Source organism: Elgaria multicarinata, chromosome 8, assembly GCF_023053635.1.
Source record: "Elgaria multicarinata webbii isolate HBS135686 ecotype San Diego chromosome 8, rElgMul1.1.pri, whole genome shotgun sequence".
In the NCBI taxonomy this organism is placed as follows: Eukaryota; Metazoa; Chordata; class Lepidosauria; order Squamata; family Anguidae; genus Elgaria; species Elgaria multicarinata.
In genome coordinates, this window is record NC_086178.1 from 14227881 (window position 1) to 14246970 (window position 19090).

The following is a 19090-nucleotide window of genomic DNA, read 5'->3' on the forward strand; positions in this document are numbered from 1 at the left end:
TTATTTATTGCATTTCTATACCACCCAATAGCCGAAGTTCTCTGGGCAGTTAACAAAATCTGAGAAAACAAAAGCGTGGTAACCTTTTCCTCACTACTTGTCAGGACAATACAAGTGACCAGTTTACCAAATTGTTACAAGCACACTTGGTAAAATTGCGTCATGAAATCATCCCATATCGGGGCATTAATAGGCAGTTGATTTTTTTTCCTGAATTCCTCCAAGGCGAACAAGAATGTGTAGTTAAACCTCTCAGGGATTCCCCATTCCTATAAACAAGGGTTGTTTCAATATAACAAGCTCTGAGTCATCTTGTCAAGCTGTTTACAGTATCTCTGCTGATGTAAACGTGACTGTAACACACTCTTTATTTATTTTTACTGCAGTTTTAAATGAGAGCAAGCTACCTTTTCGAATCCTCTTCCAATCCTTCCTATACCTTATTTGCTTGCTTGCGTCTTACCCATCCTTGACCTGCGTCTGTCTGTTCTCCCAGATCCAGAATCTAAAGAGAGAGATGTTACCCGCCGCTTTTCCTTAGCTTCCTCCATCAGCACTACAACTAACACATCTGCTCTAACCAAAGGTACAGTCACACTAACACATTAGCTGGCTCCCTTTCTCTACTGATGTTAGTACAGACGCCTGTGATAGCTGAAACTTTACCGCCTGGCCCCATGGTCTGCCCTGCAAGGCAAAGAATAGAAAGGGTCAGGTGCAAGACCTGTGCTACTGGGACAACATTGCAAGCTGTGGAGTTGCACCCCCAGTGAAGCAACTCAGGGCCGTTCAGCCTCCGTGTGCATGCATCATTTCAACACCCGCTGTGAGAGCATGCTCACTGCATTTCTGACACAGTATCTATCTTGTTACCCTGATCAGGTGTCTGGGGGGGAGGGGATCTTCTTCTGGTTTGGAGCAGAAGCTATAGTTCAAACTGTCTAAACTCTCAGAAAGCCCCAGGGTGGGTGTGCAGTGGCGCAGTGTTGATTATACAACGCAGCAGCAATCACGCATCCACCCCAGGGCTTTCCGCTGAAGCTGTGAAGAAAAAAAGCCAGGGATTTACCCCAACGTTTTTCTCCGGAGCGAGGCGAGGACATGCAAGACAACGTAAAGACAGCCCCTAAGCCTCGCTCCAGAGTCACAGTGGAGGCGTGGTCAAGCGGATGGCGACTCCTGATTGGTCGCTGTCTGCCCGGGCAGAGGACAGGGGCCATGATCAGCACCGAAAACCCTGCGCTTTCCCTGTGGCGTCAAGATTAGCTGCTGCTGCCCCACAGCAGTGAAAGCGCTGGGATTTGGATCATCGTGGCGGCAACCCGCCGCCATAAAGACGGTCCCCAGGACCTATTGGCTGGATCTTGTGTCAACCATGAAGCAACTCCCCTGGCTTCAGAACAGGGTTTTGCACAGCGCTGATTGCTTATCCCTTGTGTCTCCACCTCATCAAAGTGTCAAAGTATAAAACAAGGTGTGTGTGGGGGGACCCTCGTAAAAATAATGAAGCTCTGGACAAATGTATGTGCAGATCCACATGGAAGCGCAATGAAAGAGGAAGGGAAAGGGAATGTTCTGTGCTTCTGCTCCTTGCGCCACTTCTTTGTTGCAACACATTTGATAGCTGTTCTTGGTGGTTTGGGGTTGGATGTCCAAGATGATATTTCAGCTTAGAAAATGGTTGTCCCATGTGAATATGGCCGAGTGGGTAAAAAGAATACGATCCACATAATAGCAAAGACGTAAAGAGTGCACACCATCCTACTCTTTCATCGCTGGGGAACGGGCGACAATCGGATGGAAGGATGTGACGGTGGTTTTCGTATGCTCAATAGTCAGGGATTCGTTGTGGTTTTCACGTTAACACAAACTCATCGCTTGGAGCACCACGTAGGTGTGAAGTCGGGTGGTGATATTGGGCATAAGTCCATTCTTGGGGGTGCTCTGCATTCTCTTGGAATTGCAGATAATAATAAAGCAAAAATAAGCAAAGAATCTGGTGATTTGTGGCAAATCACAAAATACGTCTCTCCTATCTTTCTAAGCTGACTTTTATAATTGTTAAAATTGTTTCATTAATATTTTTGTAAACTGAAATAAGCTAGTCATTTCTGCCTACTGCCGACCCTATTCCTTTCCTGTGCCAAGAGAGCAGGGTGAAGCTCTAACTGTCTTTCCAATCTTGTTATCTGCAAACTTTACACAGGTCCCCTTCTTCCTGCAGTTAAGGTCAAGAGGCATGAAATAAAAAGTGACCCTACTCCTCTGGGTTTTGAAGGTACAACTATTGATTCAGTGCATGGAACTGTTTTGTGACAGTCCTTTGGTCTCACTCATGGAATGCCCATTCTTTCATCATCACTAGCATACATGTGAGGACGTCCATAGGGACGTCTGAGTCAGAATATCAGATGATTCTCAGTGTTCAGAAAACCATTTGTCATTGTTTCATTGCCCATTCCACATTTATCTGATCCGTCTGCCAAGTTCCATTTAGGGTTGGGCTCTGGGCAAAGACACGGATGAGGTATTGATGGGGGGGATTTTAAAATCTGTGTCCGGCTCTCGGCTCGGACATTGATTCCTACGCTTGGACATTGGAAGGCACAAGTAAGAGAGCCTTTTCTGTGTTGGCCCCATCCTTATGGAATGCTTTTCTGTATGAGATGTGCCTGGCTCCTACTCTGACTTTTTAAACAGGACTAAAAGAATTGAATGCTTCAGATGCTGGTTTCCATTTTACTGTAGTTTTTAACTGTCCTGTATATTTTTGGTTTATTGGAATGGAATTTTTTACGCTGCTGTTTTAATCAATTGTATTTTATATTGTATTTTAATTTTTTTTATAGCTTTGACTTATAAGCTGCCTGGATAAGGCTTTCGCTTTCAAAGATGATATAAAAATATTTTAATTAAATACGTAATTAAATAAGCTCCCCGTCCATTCAGTGGAAATAAAGATCTGATTAAAAACTAAAGTGAAGAACATTTTTTTGAAAAAAAATAAATACCGTAAACATCAACTTAAAATTTTTAAATGAAGAGCAATTTTAAAAATTACCCTTTGCAGCTCAGCACAGAGTGCAAAAGAATAACCAAACAAAAAAAGTCTTACAGTGTTTCTGGAATTATTATTATTAATTATTAATTTATTTACATGCATCTCATTTTTAGTACAAAAGTAGGCCTCAACTTGGCTAACAGAAACAATAAATTAAAATAAAACAGAGAAAAAAACATTTAAAATTCAAAATGCTAAAACCAGCATCAAAATAAGACCAGCAATTTTTTAAAAAATCAATAAACAAAACTGATAGCAGTCACCATAATAGCTTTCAGCTTCCTCCAATGTATTGATTTAGTTAGGTTGCACTCCTATACCGCTTACCTGGACTTAATGAGAAGTACTTCTGATGTGATATACATAGGATTGTGCTGTCAGTTGCAGAATTTTTTAGCTCACTTTTCCACCCCACTAAGGAGTGCTCAAAATGGCTCATAATAATTGAAAACAAGCCCTATCAGCCAGATTTGGACAACATGACGAAACCATGGCAGCGGCAGCAGCACCCTCCACCGGGGGCTGACTATTCAAAATGGCCGCTGGCATATGCTGTGATGCACCTTGGCTTAATTAAACCAGGGTGGGTTGATGTGATCATGTGAATCCAGTCAGTGGGACTTACTTCTGAGCACACAGATATGGGGCTGCACTGTTTTGGATTTCCCTTCTTATTTGAATGTAATGTTAAAGCTGCAGAGCCTAGCACAGTACTCTGTTTTTAAATGGTTCATTTCCACTTTCTATGCCACATTCACAAGTTTCGCAATCCGAATAAAAGGCAGTCATGATAGCATCCCTTGTGAAGGGGTGAGGTGTGGGACTTGGCACCATCTCTTTATGTCCACGGCCTTTTCTTCATTGCTCCATTCATTTATTCCATTCCATTTTCTCTCTCTTGAATATATGTCATTCATTTGTCTCTTGGGTTTGCTGAATGCCGCTTGTAATTTGTTCCTGCTTCCTCGGTTGCATGTTGATGTAACCATTCCACCCTTGCTGCCGATTTCCTTTCCTCCACTAAGGCTGCAGGTGTAGACACACTTACTCGGGAGTACATCTCATTGAAGTCAATAGGACTTTCTAGGCTTGCACCATAAATGTAAACCATCTTGGGAGGGCTTCTGCCCTGAAAGGCGGCCCAGAAATACCTTAAATAAATAAAATGGCTCCCAGAGTGAATGGGTGCAGCTACAGTCCCATTGGTATTCTTTGGTTGCATGTGTCCCATGATGTAACACACTTAACCCCCTTTTTCAGTGCATGCCTATGTGGGGAGCAAAGCATTCTATTGGTATGGAACGAGGGTGAGCATTTAATCACGGCAGAGCAGGGTTAACTTTTTCTATCCTGGGAGGGGAGAGGGGTTTGGGACAAAGCTGGCTCCCCATGCAGACTTCAGGTGCACATTAGACGCAATGTGAACTCCCATCAGCCCCAGCCAGCATGGCCAATGGGCAAGGATAATAGGACTTGTGGTCCAGCACTGTGTCTGGATTAGACCTCTCCTCACCCTAGAAGAGTCTGGAATTTATTCTTTTGTTTCTAGAGTGCACCCTCTGTTAGCATGGGGAGCTGGCCATGCTAGAAGCAGAATGCAAATCCTCTTGCATGCATCCCCTAGCATGGCAGGAATTTATCAGATTGTGCCACCCTAGGCAGATACTTAGGGTGAAGACAGACATAACATTTTAAGAGTGTTGTGGAGGTAGTTTGATAGCGCTGCCAATGTCATCTGAACGCAGATACATGTTTCTGTCCCATCGTAAGTTCTGAAGAAACCTATTCATTTTTAACTAGGGAAAAGCTGAACGTGGTGAGCTCATACTGGCTAGTGCTTGTGACATCATTCACACAATAAAGTGAAAGATGAACATTTACATTAATAAATGTATATGTCTCATGTTAAACAATGTAAATAAAAAAGTGGACAACCAACCCCTCTGCATGATGGGTGAATCTGACATATACCTTGGGGCTGTTTAAACACACAAAAGGCCCTAGGGTGGCTGCGTGGTGGTGCTGCATCGATTATATGATGCAATTGCCACCCCACGGCTTTCCAGCAAAGCTGCGGAGAAAAAAAGTTGGGGATTTACCCCGACATTTTTCTCTGGAGCAAGGTGAGTACAGCACATCTGCCGTCTATGCTCACTCTAGAGTCGCAGTGGAGGTGTGGCCAGACGGATGGCGACCCTTGAGCCCCCTTGTTCGTGGGAACCCACTTGCCAATCTGCTATCTATGTCACTGGTGTGTACACCTGTAACACAAGTTGCAAAGATGGGCTCTCACCATTTGCAAAGAACCTAGGGGGGGATCTACACTATTGCTTTTAAAGCACTTTGAAAATGTTTTGAAAACTGTATATGCAGTGTGTCCTGGGCTCCAACGGTTATCAAAACTGTTATAAAGCGCTTTAAAGCGCTTTAAAGCTGTAGTGTAGATCCCCCCCTGTTGTGAATGTTCTTAGAATGTTTCCTATGTCTTCACCCTAAGTCTGCCTGTTTGGGAGAGCTAGTCCTGATTTCAGAATAATTAATCCAGAGTATAAAGAGACAATCTTATGTATGTGGCGTTGAAGAAATCTGGCCTGCTCAACATGGTGCAAGCAAGGAAAGTCACCAGGACGGGCTGCGTGTTCAGTCTATCTTTAAGATTGATGTAAACTAGCACCATCCTCCCCCCTTCCTATCACAGATGTTTTTGAAAGCAACTTCTTGGCTCAAGCTAAATGCAGCGTTGTTCCCTCTACAAGATCAGTACCTCGATCTGCTTCACAGACAGGTAAAAAGGAATCAGAATATTGTATTTTAGATGTGGTGCTTATGCTGCTCAGAGTATACCTGAAGAGAAAGAGGTTCCCCTGTGTGAAATCCCTATGAAATGATTAGGAACCAGCAGGTCTATTGAAAAAAGTAAATTGACAAACTAGGGCACTGCAGGGTTTGGAAACAAATATTTAAGATGACTCTGATCTTTGGGATACAGATTTACAGTTAGATGTTGACGTTCAGACTTCAAAGACAAGTGTTTTTCTTTCTTTTTTGCATGAATATATATATATATATATATATATATATATATATATATATATATCAGTTCATTTAAACATCTACACTCCTTAGGTCAATTCCACAAGCTTTACTTCTTGGAGAGCCAGATGACACATGGCACTCACGTAATTTGTGCCACAGATATTTTGTTTTCCATAATGCAGCCACGGAAACTACAAACTAAATTGGGAAATGTGCAGGAAAGGAGGGGGTTCTTAACTGTTTTCTGTCACGCCATCACTTTCCCACTAAAATCACACACCTCAAACTGCTTTTTGCTCTGTGACGTACCTGTGTCATTTTTTGCAGAAAAAATGGCAGGAGGGGCAAAGCGTTAAGAACTGCCTCCAAACTAGCCTTCCTCCTTAGATTGCAGAGTCCATGACTAGATTTTGGGAGTGAGGATGACATTTGGAACAAACTATGACCTGATTCACACATAATGCTAATCCATGGTTAACCCATAGTTTGTTACCATAACCAAGGTTTATTTGGCAGACGATCGAACAAACTGTGGTTTATTTTCTCAATCCCTGGGTTGTTTGTTTCTCTCCTCCTTCTCCTGCTCCCTTCCTATATCCTAAATGATTTTGCAGTGCTGCAGTGCTGCCATGTACAGTGGCTGTTGGCTTTTTTTACCACTCTTGCCCACTGCCTGTGTAGCCTGATGAAACAACCCATGAACAGCTCACAATGCTGAGTTCACATGTAACAACAAGCCATGGTTTAAACGACACAGACTTCACAACCCAAGAGCAGACCATGGGTTCTCTTTCTGGATTGTTCATAGTTAACAAGCCATCGTTTGTTAGCATGGGTGGGTTTGCACACCACAACCACCCAGAATTCAACAACCTATACTGTGGGTTGGCATGTGAACCCAGCCTAAATGCCAGGCTATTATGAGCTCTGAGAGTAGCCATTACAGATATACCGAACAGTAGTTATGTTCGGGCATGTAAATAGTCACTTGCCTGAATACTTGTGGTAAGTAGCATCTTTAAGTTACCACACAAGGGAGCTTGTATAAAATAGGAGAGAGTTGGTACTTTTTTGCTACGATGCTATAGTATCACAGGTATGTGCAGGCCCATAAAATCTCTTTGGGCTGATTTCTATTTCTGGCTTCAGTGTGGAGTGTGTTTGTCATAAATCTTAGAATCTGGTCTGTGGCCTGATTCAAAGCTCAGAATTTCTGGAATGCCCTCCACAAAGAGACACAACTGGTGCTGGCATTACAATCTTTCTGGCACCAGATTAAGACTTTTCTCATTGCCCCCTAACAGCTTAAAGGGTTCGGTTGTCTCAGTCTGCTTGTAGATGTTCTAGTTTTTTTGCTGCTACTACTTCTTCTTCTTCTTGTTATATTGCCATCAATACACATGGCACTGTAGAAAATAATTTGTTATGAAAGGAGTGTTTTTATTATATTTGAATTTTATTTAAATATTTTATGTCTCTTCTACAGCAGTCTTGAAACGAATGGGTGAAGGGTGGTTTAGAAATCTTTTAAATCAATCAATCAATCAATCAATCAATCAATTTCCTAGGGAAACGGAATGTGGTCCCAACGCAGTTGCTGCCGCAGAGAAACCACTTAAAAAGAGCCTGCGTTATTAGTGCACGCTCACCCCAATAAAACAAGAAAGCATTCTGTGTGGCACCTGAAAGGCTAGCAAATTTTATTGTGGCATAAGCCTTGATGGGACGGAGCCCCATTTGTGAAACTCCTCTGACAAAGGATCAGGCCACGTGTAACGTTTAGTATGCGCATTAAAGCCCATACTCACAACTGTCTACTCTCTTCCTTGCACAAAAAGCAGCTGCTGAGCCCTGGATCTGAGCTGGATGGGGAGCGCAGCACGAGGCGTGTGTGTGTGTGTGTGTGTGTGTGTGTGTGTGAATCTTTCCTCTCTGTGCTGTTTTCCTTGTGAAGATTGGCCCCTGCCCTGCCATTTGCCTCTATGTCAGTGGTGGGGAAGCTCAGGCTAGAGGACAAATCCAGCCCAATCAGGCCCTCCAGAGTTACCTAGATGGCCACACCCCTTTCCTTGGCTCCTCCCACCCACCCCCACTGAACGTGTGGTGGTTTCCCTGCTTTTGTGCTGGGCCCACCCCTTTTGTCTTGGGCCCTCCCACCTTTGCCCTTGTCTCTGCCCACCAGTGGAATGCAGCCCCCAAAAGCCTATCCAACGTCTTATTCGGCCCTCGGGCTATAAAAGGTTTCCCACGCCTGCTCTATGTGATGCCAATCGCACTTTCAGCAACCAATAACAGTGGCAGGACAGGAGGTGATTTTGGTGGGGAAATGGTGCAGGAAAGACAGGCTTTATTTATTAATTTAATTATTTAAAATATTTCCAGCCCACCTTTCAGGGCAGAAGCTCTCTCGATGCACCTAACTGCCGCTCCCCCTCTCTAGCTGCTCTTTGTCAAAGGAATAGAGTAGACATCTGTACGCGTGCCCGTTAAAGCACAGATCTTCGAGCTCCTTCTACCTCTTGCAAAGTCTCTACAATGTAGCCCCTTCACCCGGTCTTCTGGTACTTACAGAAACCTCAGGGGAGGGAGGGTCTGGTGGCGCTCAGATTGTTGCAGGGAGAAGGAAAACCAGGGAGGTGGATGGAATGGAATGACTGGAACCCGGAGCAGATGCCCTCCACACGGCTACGTTTTGTTGCAGGGCCCCACTTGTTTAACCTAGAGCACCCCGAGAGCTAATGCCAGTCGTTCTGTTTCTTTTGCAAAGGGTGGCCCAGTAGGCAGATGCCGTCGCTAGACACTTTTGAGGATTTCGAAGCCATCCCATCCAGTGCCGAGGAACTCTCTAACTCTTCGGATATGGAGGAAGAGAGCCAGCCGAATAACGTACGTCACGCCCTTTGAAGCTTTGTGCTGCTGTCTTCCCCACCTCTTTAAATGTGCCTCATGCTGAATCTCAATGCTACAGGAGATTTGGTTTTGCATTTCCCCAAACCATAGGAATGTTTCAGAACATGGCGTTGGGTTGGGTATTTGAGGCACCCGCAGCATTCAGATATGAAAGTGTGCCTTCTTTTCTTAAATCCTCACCTTAGTCTTAGATTGGATGGCAGGTGGGAAGGTAACCTGGGCTGTTTCTGTTAAGTTAGTTTGATTTGGAGCTTACTCCACTCCAAGGGATCAGAATTGGTTACAGGATGTCAGTGAGACTGAGCCTGCCGTTGTACAATACAAAATGGAGACATTGATATAAAATGCCGCCTTCAGTACCGTCAGCTCCTCAGCTTCTCTGTTTCTAAAAACCCACACAGTTTCTAATCCTAAATCATACTCAGAAAGCCTATTTCTTATATGTTGCTCATGACAGTCCTAGGGAGAAGCCGTCCGTTGCAACCCTCCATTGATTCTGGTTAAATCTCAGAAAGCGGGGTGGTGGTATCTAACCTTCAGATTACTCTTCCTTGGTCAAGAACAAACTATGGGTTATCTTTGGGATACTTAACCCATGAACAACTGAAAGTGCCCGGATTCAGATGTCACAGTAACAACCTATGAATCTGGCATTCGTAGGTTGTTCCTGCAAACTAGAAATTGCTCATATGCAGCATGCAAACCATGGGTTAATTTGCTGCTGAATGCTGCAGTTAAGTGCAAGCAGCCACTTTGAGTGTCTTTCCTTCAACACAATTACCACTATTTATTTATTTATTTATTTATTTGAATGGTTAATTATTTTTTACGAAGCATTTTCAGTTGCTTCTCACATGACATTTTATAACAAGACATCTTGCTTTGAGGGAAGTGGGTTAGAAATGCCTCAGTAGCCTTCCTGCCAATTCCAATTAAACTGAATCCTTGAGACCATTGGCAAATTCTAGCTTTGAACACAGAACATTAGGGAAAGGAGAGATGAAAACAAATTGCTGCTTCTCCAGATACATTTATCATGCTGAATGTCTGAAATGCATTGGTGGAACACCCATCTCTGCCCGTATCAGTTCCCTCCATAATAACTGCATGTTCGGCTTTCTTCCATTCATTTTAGGGAGCCAGTCTTTACCGGGTAGGAGGCCCTTTTGACACCTGTTTCCCAGATACCCTAACGTTAGAGGACGGAGATTTAGTGCAGTTTATACAGGAAGGTGAAGATGGACAGTGGTAAGTATGGCAGCTAGGCAGAAAAACACACATGTGCACACAGATAAGAGGCATTTGATTGGCCATGCCTAAAGAGTAGCAAGACTTTTCTTTTAAAGAGTTAGATGAGTTTGAAGCAAACCTTGACAGATGACAGGAGAGAAGAGGAAAAATGTATGTGGGGGTGGGGGGCTTGATGTGACTTTTGGTCGTCTCTAAGCTAGTTTTTTTTTTTTAAAGAATTAATTGGCTGCAGATATAGACGTGATGCATGATGAGTTTATGGCCTGGTTTAAGGCACAATCCTAAACATATTTAGACAGGAAAAAAATCCCACAACTCCTAGCATTCTCTAGCCAGCTAAACACGCTGGGACTTATAGGAGTCCCCCCCCCCCCCCGTCTAAACATGCATAAGGTTGTGCCTTTAGAAACTTACCATAAATCCGATCCTTTTGCATAGTGGAACAACTGGGAGCACATCCCCTCCCGCCAGAGACATATCTCAGGGCCCATATGCCTGAGTGTCCAATTTGTCCAAGCCCCCCTCCATACTTTTTGAGGGGTGTGTGTGTGGAAATTGCCTAACTCAGGCCCTTGCATTAACTGGTGGGATCACTTGCCACGCGTTAGTGGTAAGTATCAGAACCAGGATTGTGTAATTTTGTGCGACAGGAAACGTTTCCTGCAGGTCAAGCCCTGAAGTTTCATTCATTTCAGTGGGACAAGGTGCCAGTTCCAACAACTAAGCTGGTTGTGCTGGTTACAAAGGCTGTGTAGATCTGGTTATGTTCAGCATGTGCTTGCATCATGGTGTGATGCAAAGCAGCAGGACTGTCCCTACCATTAGGCAGAGAGGGGTAGTTGCATCTGGCAGCAGATTTGAAGAGTCATGAAAGGGGAGCAAATTGTTAGCTATTTAATTTGTTATTATTGTATTGTTACAGTCAGGGATGGGTAGAGGTGCTTGTGGGATTTTCTGTCCCATGTACCAAAGTAAGTTGGTTGGCTTTGAGTATTCTGCACCTTGATTTGGTTAGGATGGAGGGGCAGTATTTCCTACTCTGCCACAGGCAGAAAAAGGTATTGGGCGAGCCCTGCAAGGTGCAGTGGACGATAGGAAGTGGCCACTGAGCAGTGAATGGCACAGAGTGAGGACGCCCCATGCTCTTACTGGCTGTGTCATAAGGGAAGAATGGAGGCAGGAGGAAGTCCAGGCAGCCATGGGACGCCATGCTCAGGACTCTGCTTTGCAAAGTAGGAAGGCAGTTTTCACCATGCAGATGCAAGTAGTTATCGTGTGTTGCATGTGTATTATAATCTGCAGTTGGCTTAATGGTGCATCATCTTCCCCATTCCAAAGCTCAGACATCTCTAAGCAGCAGAAAGCAAAACCAAGCCATCGTTGCACATCATGCTCCTCATGCAAAAGATTTCTCACACCCATATAAACCTCAGTCAGCACAAGTGTGTCCTGCTCTGTAGCAATCCACTGCTACTTCCCTTCAGTTTACATATCCAGGCACCACTTTTCTGCCCTGCAGATCTGAGAATATTTCCAAACTTGCTATTTCCTGTCCCAGACGCTTATCCTGTCCTTTTGGTATCAGGAACAGAAAATTACAGATATTTCCAATGTTTCCAATTGACAGTATTATTCAAGAGACTATTATTTTCTTTAATTTTATATACATTCAAATTAGGGGGTATTTCATTAAAGCAAGAGACGAGTAACATTCAACCCACACCCTTTACCATGTCCTTTACCTTGGCATGGGAAACCCACACATTTTTTAATTTATAGAATCTAGGAGAGAAAGGACGGATGGGTGGATAGTGGATGGAGCAATAGTTTAATTAATTGGAGGCAGGCCAGAAGCTGATCATACATTGCTACTCCTGCACCAGAAGCAAGCATCAATCTACCAGGGATATGACCTGATGCAGGGAAAGATGGCAGTAGAAGGACATTTCACATATCATACTTTTGGTGTACACCAGAGATGCTTCAAGGTGCATCTTCACATATGTGTGAAGGTAATAAACACTTTCCAGAGACATAAAGTCTACAAAAGCTTATGCCATTATAAAATTTGTTAGTCTTTAGGGTTGCACATGTGATGATCCAGCACAGGCTGTATGTGGTTCCATGCTGAATGTGTCATTGTTAGCAAACTATTTCACATGCTTGCTGTCACATTATGTGTGAAATAGCTTTCCTGGCAGGCTACTTTTACAATGGAGTGAGAGGTACTTGGCCAATATCTCAGCATCCACCTTCTGAAAAGAGAAGCAAATTTTCTGATACCACTTTCTCCACATCTCTCTTTTGTCTCTAAATTGGCAACTGGGGAGGTAAGGAGGCAGAGAGCACCTTTCTTGGTGCAGGATTTGGCCAGGGTCCATCTAGTGGCTAACCTCCTACACCGGGACTGGGTAACCTTTTTGACCCCAGGGGCTACATACATATTTACTTAGTGTAGGAACCTATATTAAGATAAATATTACAAAACAGAAAGTGGAAAACAGTATATGCATGCGTACAAGCCTTACAATTGTTTTAACAGAACATTCTGGATAGAGGGTGTGGAATAAAACTGCAAAAAGTCACATTCTATCATTTTTCTCTGAATGCTTGAAAAACCACTGAACAGATTCACACTGTTCTCATCCACAATACCTCTACAATGGCTAGGTTCACACAACATGGCAACACACACTCAGGGTTGAGTATAGGTTGAGTGTTGGTTGTTGTTGAATTGTTGGTTATTGTCTTGTGTAAACCCAGCAGCGCTAATAAACCATGTTTGGTTAGCCACGAACAACCCACGAAGAGAACCCATGGTTTGTTGTTGGATTATGAACTGTGGGTTGATTGCAGTTAACAAACCATTGTTGTTATTGGATTGTGAACTGTAGTTTGTTTATAGTTAACAAACCATGGTTTGTTAAGAGTGGCTGGATTCACACAACACAACAACCCCTGGTTTGATGACAACCCACAGTCAACCCATACTCAACCTTGAGTGTGGGTTGTCATGCTGTATGAATTCAGCCATTGATCCACACCTACTAGTAGTTTCTCTATCCTAACTCAGGCACATTGCATGAATTTCCTTGAAGGCTACAGTGGAAGAAACGAGGAAGAGGCAATTATTATGTTTCCTTTGAACTTTCAGGTTAGTGAAGAAACTGGTTTCTGAGAAAACCGACTGGGTCCCTTCTAGTCTGCTACAGCCAGCAGAAGGGGACGCCAACAACATCCTCAGAAACAGCCATGCAGGTAACAACGTTTTCTGTTGCTCCCCCTAGAAAAGTCAACTATTATTTTGTGCCACCCACCCACCCCAATTCCTGAGCAACAGGAAATTTACAGGCTTAGTTTCTTTGTGAAGAAAGAGGATTGGTGACTTGCTGGGGTTGTGTAATATTATTTTATTTAGAAATGTACAGTCAAAGCAGAGGGGAAGCAAAGAGACATACAACAAGCGCAAACGGGCCGCGTCAGTCTCTACAAGCAACAGTGGCTCCTCCCTTGCCCTCGTTCCCACCCACACCCCACAAGTGCTTCTCCAGCCAGTTCCAAAATCTTCAATTTGTGTGTGTGTGTGTGTGTGTGTGTGTGTGTGTGTGTGTGTGTGTGTGTGTTGTAACTCAAACTGGGCAAACTGTCCCTTTCACACCCCACGGTCAAAGTTGATAGACCGTGAAGTTCCTTTTCCAATGGTTTTTAAAGATATATATTAATCTGATGGTCCATCAGTGGTCCTGATGGGAACGCCTGCTCTTCACCATGCTCAAGAAGGCTTGGCAAAAACCCTAGGAAGTGAGGGTGTTCTCCTCTGTTGCGGGGCAGACGAGAGAGGGAGGGGAGGAATGGCAAAATTGAAGGGCTGTTGGTGCAAAAATGTAGCTGCAAGGGCTTGGTTTCAGTTGAGGATGAGGTCCGAGAGGATGGCGGCAGCAGCAGCAATATCCTGTGCAAATCTCCACCAGAAAGCTAGAATCCTAAAAGTGGGTGGGAAACTGTTCTAAGGAATATTCCCATGCCCAGGCATTTCCTGGTATTTCCACCAGCAAGGCCATCCTTACCAATACAGGTGCATTCCTCTTTCAGATGTCTACATTGGTACCCACAGCACCGCATCCACAAACTCTGGATTGAAGGAGAGCGAGCTGCCCAGAAGTTTAACAGCTGAACAGAAAGCTGGGAGCTGAACACACCTTGCTGCATTTCCTCAGGACTCCATCTTCTTCTCTGTTGATTGGCAGATGCTGGACCCAATCGCCTTTCCCAGAAGCTCTGCACTTCAGAATTCTGTGAAATTTCATCAGCATGAAATACATTTTTTAAAATAAAACAACAACAACTCAATGAGCTAGGAAACCTGGAGGATAATTTAAGCTTCCAAGGTGTCAAAGCTATCTTTGTATTTGACAAACACGCCCACATTGTGCTTTTTTGCACCACATTTTTAGAACTACTAAAAGGGTCTTGCCTCAATTAGACTAAGAGCAGTGAATAGTCACTCTGCTCTCAGCTTTGTGGATACCGTGCTTATTTAAAGACAGACGTGCAGATGCCCCAGATGATACTCTGTTGCAGAAACCATCTCAGATTCCTTTGTCCACTTCGATCTGCTGCTCAGCCTCTCCTTGTTCTCCGTGGCTTGATCAATGTGGGCTTTGAGTATCTCAAGACAATCATGAACAGCAAAAAAAACGAAAATAGGTTGGGTGATGGTCAAGAAGATGCAGTTCCTGAACCTGAGCCTACCGCTATGCCTTTGCACAACACGAAGGGTGTGATATGGTTTGGGCTATGTTCTTCTCTCGACAAGGTGTTTTGGATGGTGGTTGGAATCAGATGGGCATCTTGGGAGTAAAGAATGGTATGAGCTAAGCAAAGACCGGGGATAGCTACTGCTGGCAGTTCTGGGATATATTTGTGGTATCGGAAGGGTGCCTAATTCCACCCCCACCCACCCCCATGTGTGATTGAGGGAACATGTCCCTTGGCATTCGGTGCTGACAGTTCTGTCTGATGCTGCCATTCAATGTTTTACATTTGAGTAGAATGCATGTTAGACATTATCATATGCTGGGCTCTGGAACAGAATTCAGAGCACCTCTCCAAATATTTAATGCATCCCCATATGATGTCCCCAATATGTTTAGGTACTTGCAAATGGACCTACTGCTGAGGAGAACATGTGGTCATGTTTAAAGATGTGCTGCCATGTCCTCCTAGTTTAAGAAAGACTGTGCCCACCATGGACAATATCTCGACTTGCCAGAGGCGTTCAGATTCACAGGACAGAAGGCACTTGTGAGCTCCAGGGGGGAAAGAAATATATAAATACGTTTTGCATGAAGGCATTTTGATGGCGAATGGGAAAGTGAGGTCCCAAAACTACTGGTCCCGCAAAGCTACTAGTAGCGTAATGTGTGAAACAAATGTTGATCTGGGAATAGGGCTACTTGACGGATGCTGTATGTAAGGCTGGTAAATGGAGAAAAATCCAGGTAAAGCAACCCCCCCCACTTTCGTGTTCTTTCTACCACCAAGCAGCTCCACCACACAACCTGAGCAGTGTGACCCAGAATCCTTCGCAACGTTGCAAGGGATGCTGGGATGCCTCTCTCAGATTGCATGCAGCTTGAGTGGCACATCAATTGAGTGCAGGGTTCGTTTGTGCAGTTAGGCTGGCCCTGGCTGTGCCATGGACAAAATCCAAGATTTATCTAAGTGTTCTAACAATGGAAGAGTTTAGTGCAGAAATACTTCTTTGCATAGCAACGCTGGGACTGAAATTATAGGCCATTTCCGCAGTAAATTTGTCAACACAATAATTCAAATTTAAAGTGTCCTGTTCCTATTTGTCATTCTTATTATTGAGCATCTACAAAATGTGTTTAGTTTGCAGAATCGCTATCCATCCATCCTTCCTGTGAAGCAGGGCACTCTTAATCCTGCTTTATAGATGGAAAAATTAAGCTAAGAACTAGACTGCATGGTCAGCAGACACACACTGGGCCAGTGATCAAATAAGCCATGGTGGCATGTTTTAATCCCAGACATGTGCTGGATACCATTTACCTAATTACTTGCCGGGATGGCTTGTTGTGTTGTCTGAACCGGAGCAGCATGGTTTGTTTGAGGGGGAAACAACCCTACAGCAGGCCATGGGTTATTTGAGGGTTGTTTCCCCCTCAAACAAACCATGCCCCCTGAATTCAGACAACACAACAAGCCATGCCCAGGCAGATAATTAGGAAAATGGTGCCAGCATGCGCCAGGGATTAAAATAAACCACCAAGGCTTATTTAAGCCACCATGGCTTGTTTGATCATGGAAATTGGGTCACTGTCTGTGGTTGCCGGACTGTACGACTTTAAACTAATATGTGTGTAGGTAACTCCATGCACATGCAAAACAACAGGTAGAAAGCTAGTCTAAACTCTTCTCCCTGACAGGCAGGAGAGCATTCAAAGATTCAGCCCTCAACTAGCGATCTGAAGTGGTACAGTCCAACAACTAATTTGCCATGTGAGATTACCGCTCATGTGCTTCAGCTCTCAGAGACCACGATGTCCCCACAGCTAGTCAGTACATGAGCCAGAGGGAAATTGAGTCCACATATTTTGAGTCTGGTTGTCTTATCTCTTGTCTTATTCTTTGAGGGTGAAATCCCTTGTAGGGCACCTTTAGTATTATGTTTTTAATTTATTCCTCGTGATGACCACGATAAAGGTGCAAAAATCCTTCTTTGGGAGCTAAAAAGTCCCCCGCTTTTTATTTTGGCCATCCGCATCAACAACTGCACTCTCAAAATCACACCTACTCTTGCTGCAAGGTCGATACTTGGAGAAGGATTTTTATCTGAAAAGCGTCGAGCTTATCTAAGAAGAATTCATTAAAGAAGAAAAAAAAACCTTTATAAGCACCAGAGCTTGTCTCTCCTTTTTTGCGCTTCCAGACAGAACCGGCCAGCACTCTGAAGGAACTATGCGAGGCTCTGAACCTAATTTGGGGGTACAGTACACCACCTTGGCCAGCTCCTTTAGAGTTCTGGCTGTTTCTGGCTGAAAGGCTGAACGGACTCACAGCCCCACTGAAAATCGGAGCCACCAGCCTCCACTTCCTTCTCCAAAACTCTGTTTGCCGGTGTGGAAGGGGTTATGATCGCATATTGCACTCCCAGACTACTGGAAATTCCGCTGAGGTGTCTTCTGGTTTCAGTCCTGAATTTATAAGCTTTATAGCCATTGCCATATTTTCCTTCTCCACCCAAGGAACCTAGAAATGAGAAACTCGACCATTTGTTTAAGTGGAAGCAGATTTTCAGAACTACAAGAAAACTATCATTTTCTACATATTTTCTACATGAAGCCATATTACATTATTCACTGCACATAATTGCACCAGTTCATGTTCCTCGTCCCTCTTGCTGGAGGGAGTGGGCACCAATGTGTACAGGTTTAGTCTCCTGATTATTATTTTTAAAAACAACAACTCACCTAAATACTATATATCCATGTTGCTTCCGCTTCCCTAAATACTGGAACGTGAGTATGTGTTGAAAGTGGGATTGGTGAGAGATTTGTGTCTCTTAGGGATTCTTATATAAACACACACACACACACACACACACACACACACACACACACACACACAGAGAGAGATGCTAGCAGGATTTCAACAGGGTTTTTTGAACAGTTTTGTGCTGCTGCTTCCATGCCTAACCCCCCATCCCTTTGTCCTTTATTTCAACCATTTCATTTGCTGCTGGAATTCTCTAGGCACAGCCAAACTGTAGACAATCTTTCTATGTAGTCATCACAATTTATTAATTATTTCAGTAGCACTTCCCCTCTCTTTCTCTCACTCTGTGTGTACACTCTGTATTTTGCAAAACAAATTACAAATCTTTTTCTGTTTCGTCATGTGCCAGAATGCACACAGACAATAATACTGAGATATTAGAATTTATTCCCAGTCCCAGACATCAAGAGGGATTTGAGTGGAGAGCAGCCTTTTGGGTACAGCTGATGCCATCTACACCCACTCTGCATGTTCATCTGTCTTTTTGAACATCTTTCGATGTTCCGTAGTTGCCTGCAACTATTTGCACATGACAAACTCCGGCCCAAACTCTGAAATGTCAAGGTTCAGACAATTTTTAAAATACACCTTTCAGAATCCCACCCCCTTAATCAACATGTTTAGTTTAATCCTAAGATTTTCCCACGCATGCTGATAATTTTTTTCAGTGAGGGATGTACTAAGTCCTCCTGTGCCATTAGTAATATCAAAGACGGTGATCTGCCAACATGACAAGGAAAGGTATAACCACAAATGCTTAAGATCAGAGGGGCTGTCCATACTTGGCCAAAGCCCCGTGGTGGCTGCAAATCTGCACTGCGCCAGTTATATGAACACACCACTCTCTTGTAGCTGCAGAAGCTCACTGCCTCTTGGAGAGTTGTTTCTGTTCCTGCTGACTGAGGAGTCTGTGCAAAGCCTCTGAGGAATACTACAGTTCGGTTCATTATGGATCACCAGGGGTAGAACTGCACCAAGCAGTGTATAACACTTTGAAAACGGTATATAGAATGAATGTGTCATGGGCCCCAACACTTGTCAGTACCATTATAAACCGTTATAAAGCAGTAGTGTAGATCTTGCCCTGCAATATTTTTTTATATTTTTTTTGCACTGTCAATGTGCCTCTAAGAAACCAAAATCATAGGCAGCCGAGGAAGCATTAATTTCCAGGCAGCTTCTACATGACTTGCAGATGCTGAAGATGATTCTCAAGAGTGCAAAAAGAACCAAGCCCCAAATCTCTAGCCT

At 43.8% G+C, this 19090-nt stretch overlaps 2 protein-coding genes across 3 annotated transcripts in view; one reads left to right on the plus strand and one right to left on the minus strand.

Annotated features, from left to right (window-relative positions):
* The window catches only part of MCF2L2 (MCF.2 cell line derived transforming sequence-like 2), a 282358-nt gene extending 267772 nt beyond the window's left edge, over positions 1–14586 (plus strand). The window contains exons 28-34 of the mRNA XM_063131918.1: positions 497–586; positions 2207–2278; positions 5760–5846; positions 8865–8983; positions 10143–10255; positions 13413–13516; positions 14351–14586. Of these exons, the coding sequence (XP_062987988.1) occupies positions 497–586; positions 2207–2278; positions 5760–5846; positions 8865–8983; positions 10143–10255; positions 13413–13516; positions 14351–14451 (686 nt within the window). The 3' untranslated portion in view covers positions 14452–14586. The remainder of the gene's footprint in view (positions 1–496; positions 587–2206; positions 2279–5759; positions 5847–8864; positions 8984–10142; positions 10256–13412; positions 13517–14350) is intronic.
* The window catches only part of ATP11B (ATPase phospholipid transporting 11B (putative)), a 508285-nt gene that overhangs the window by 298628 nt on the left and 190567 nt on the right, over positions 1–19090 (minus strand). The gene's annotated exons all lie outside the window — the stretch shown is intronic.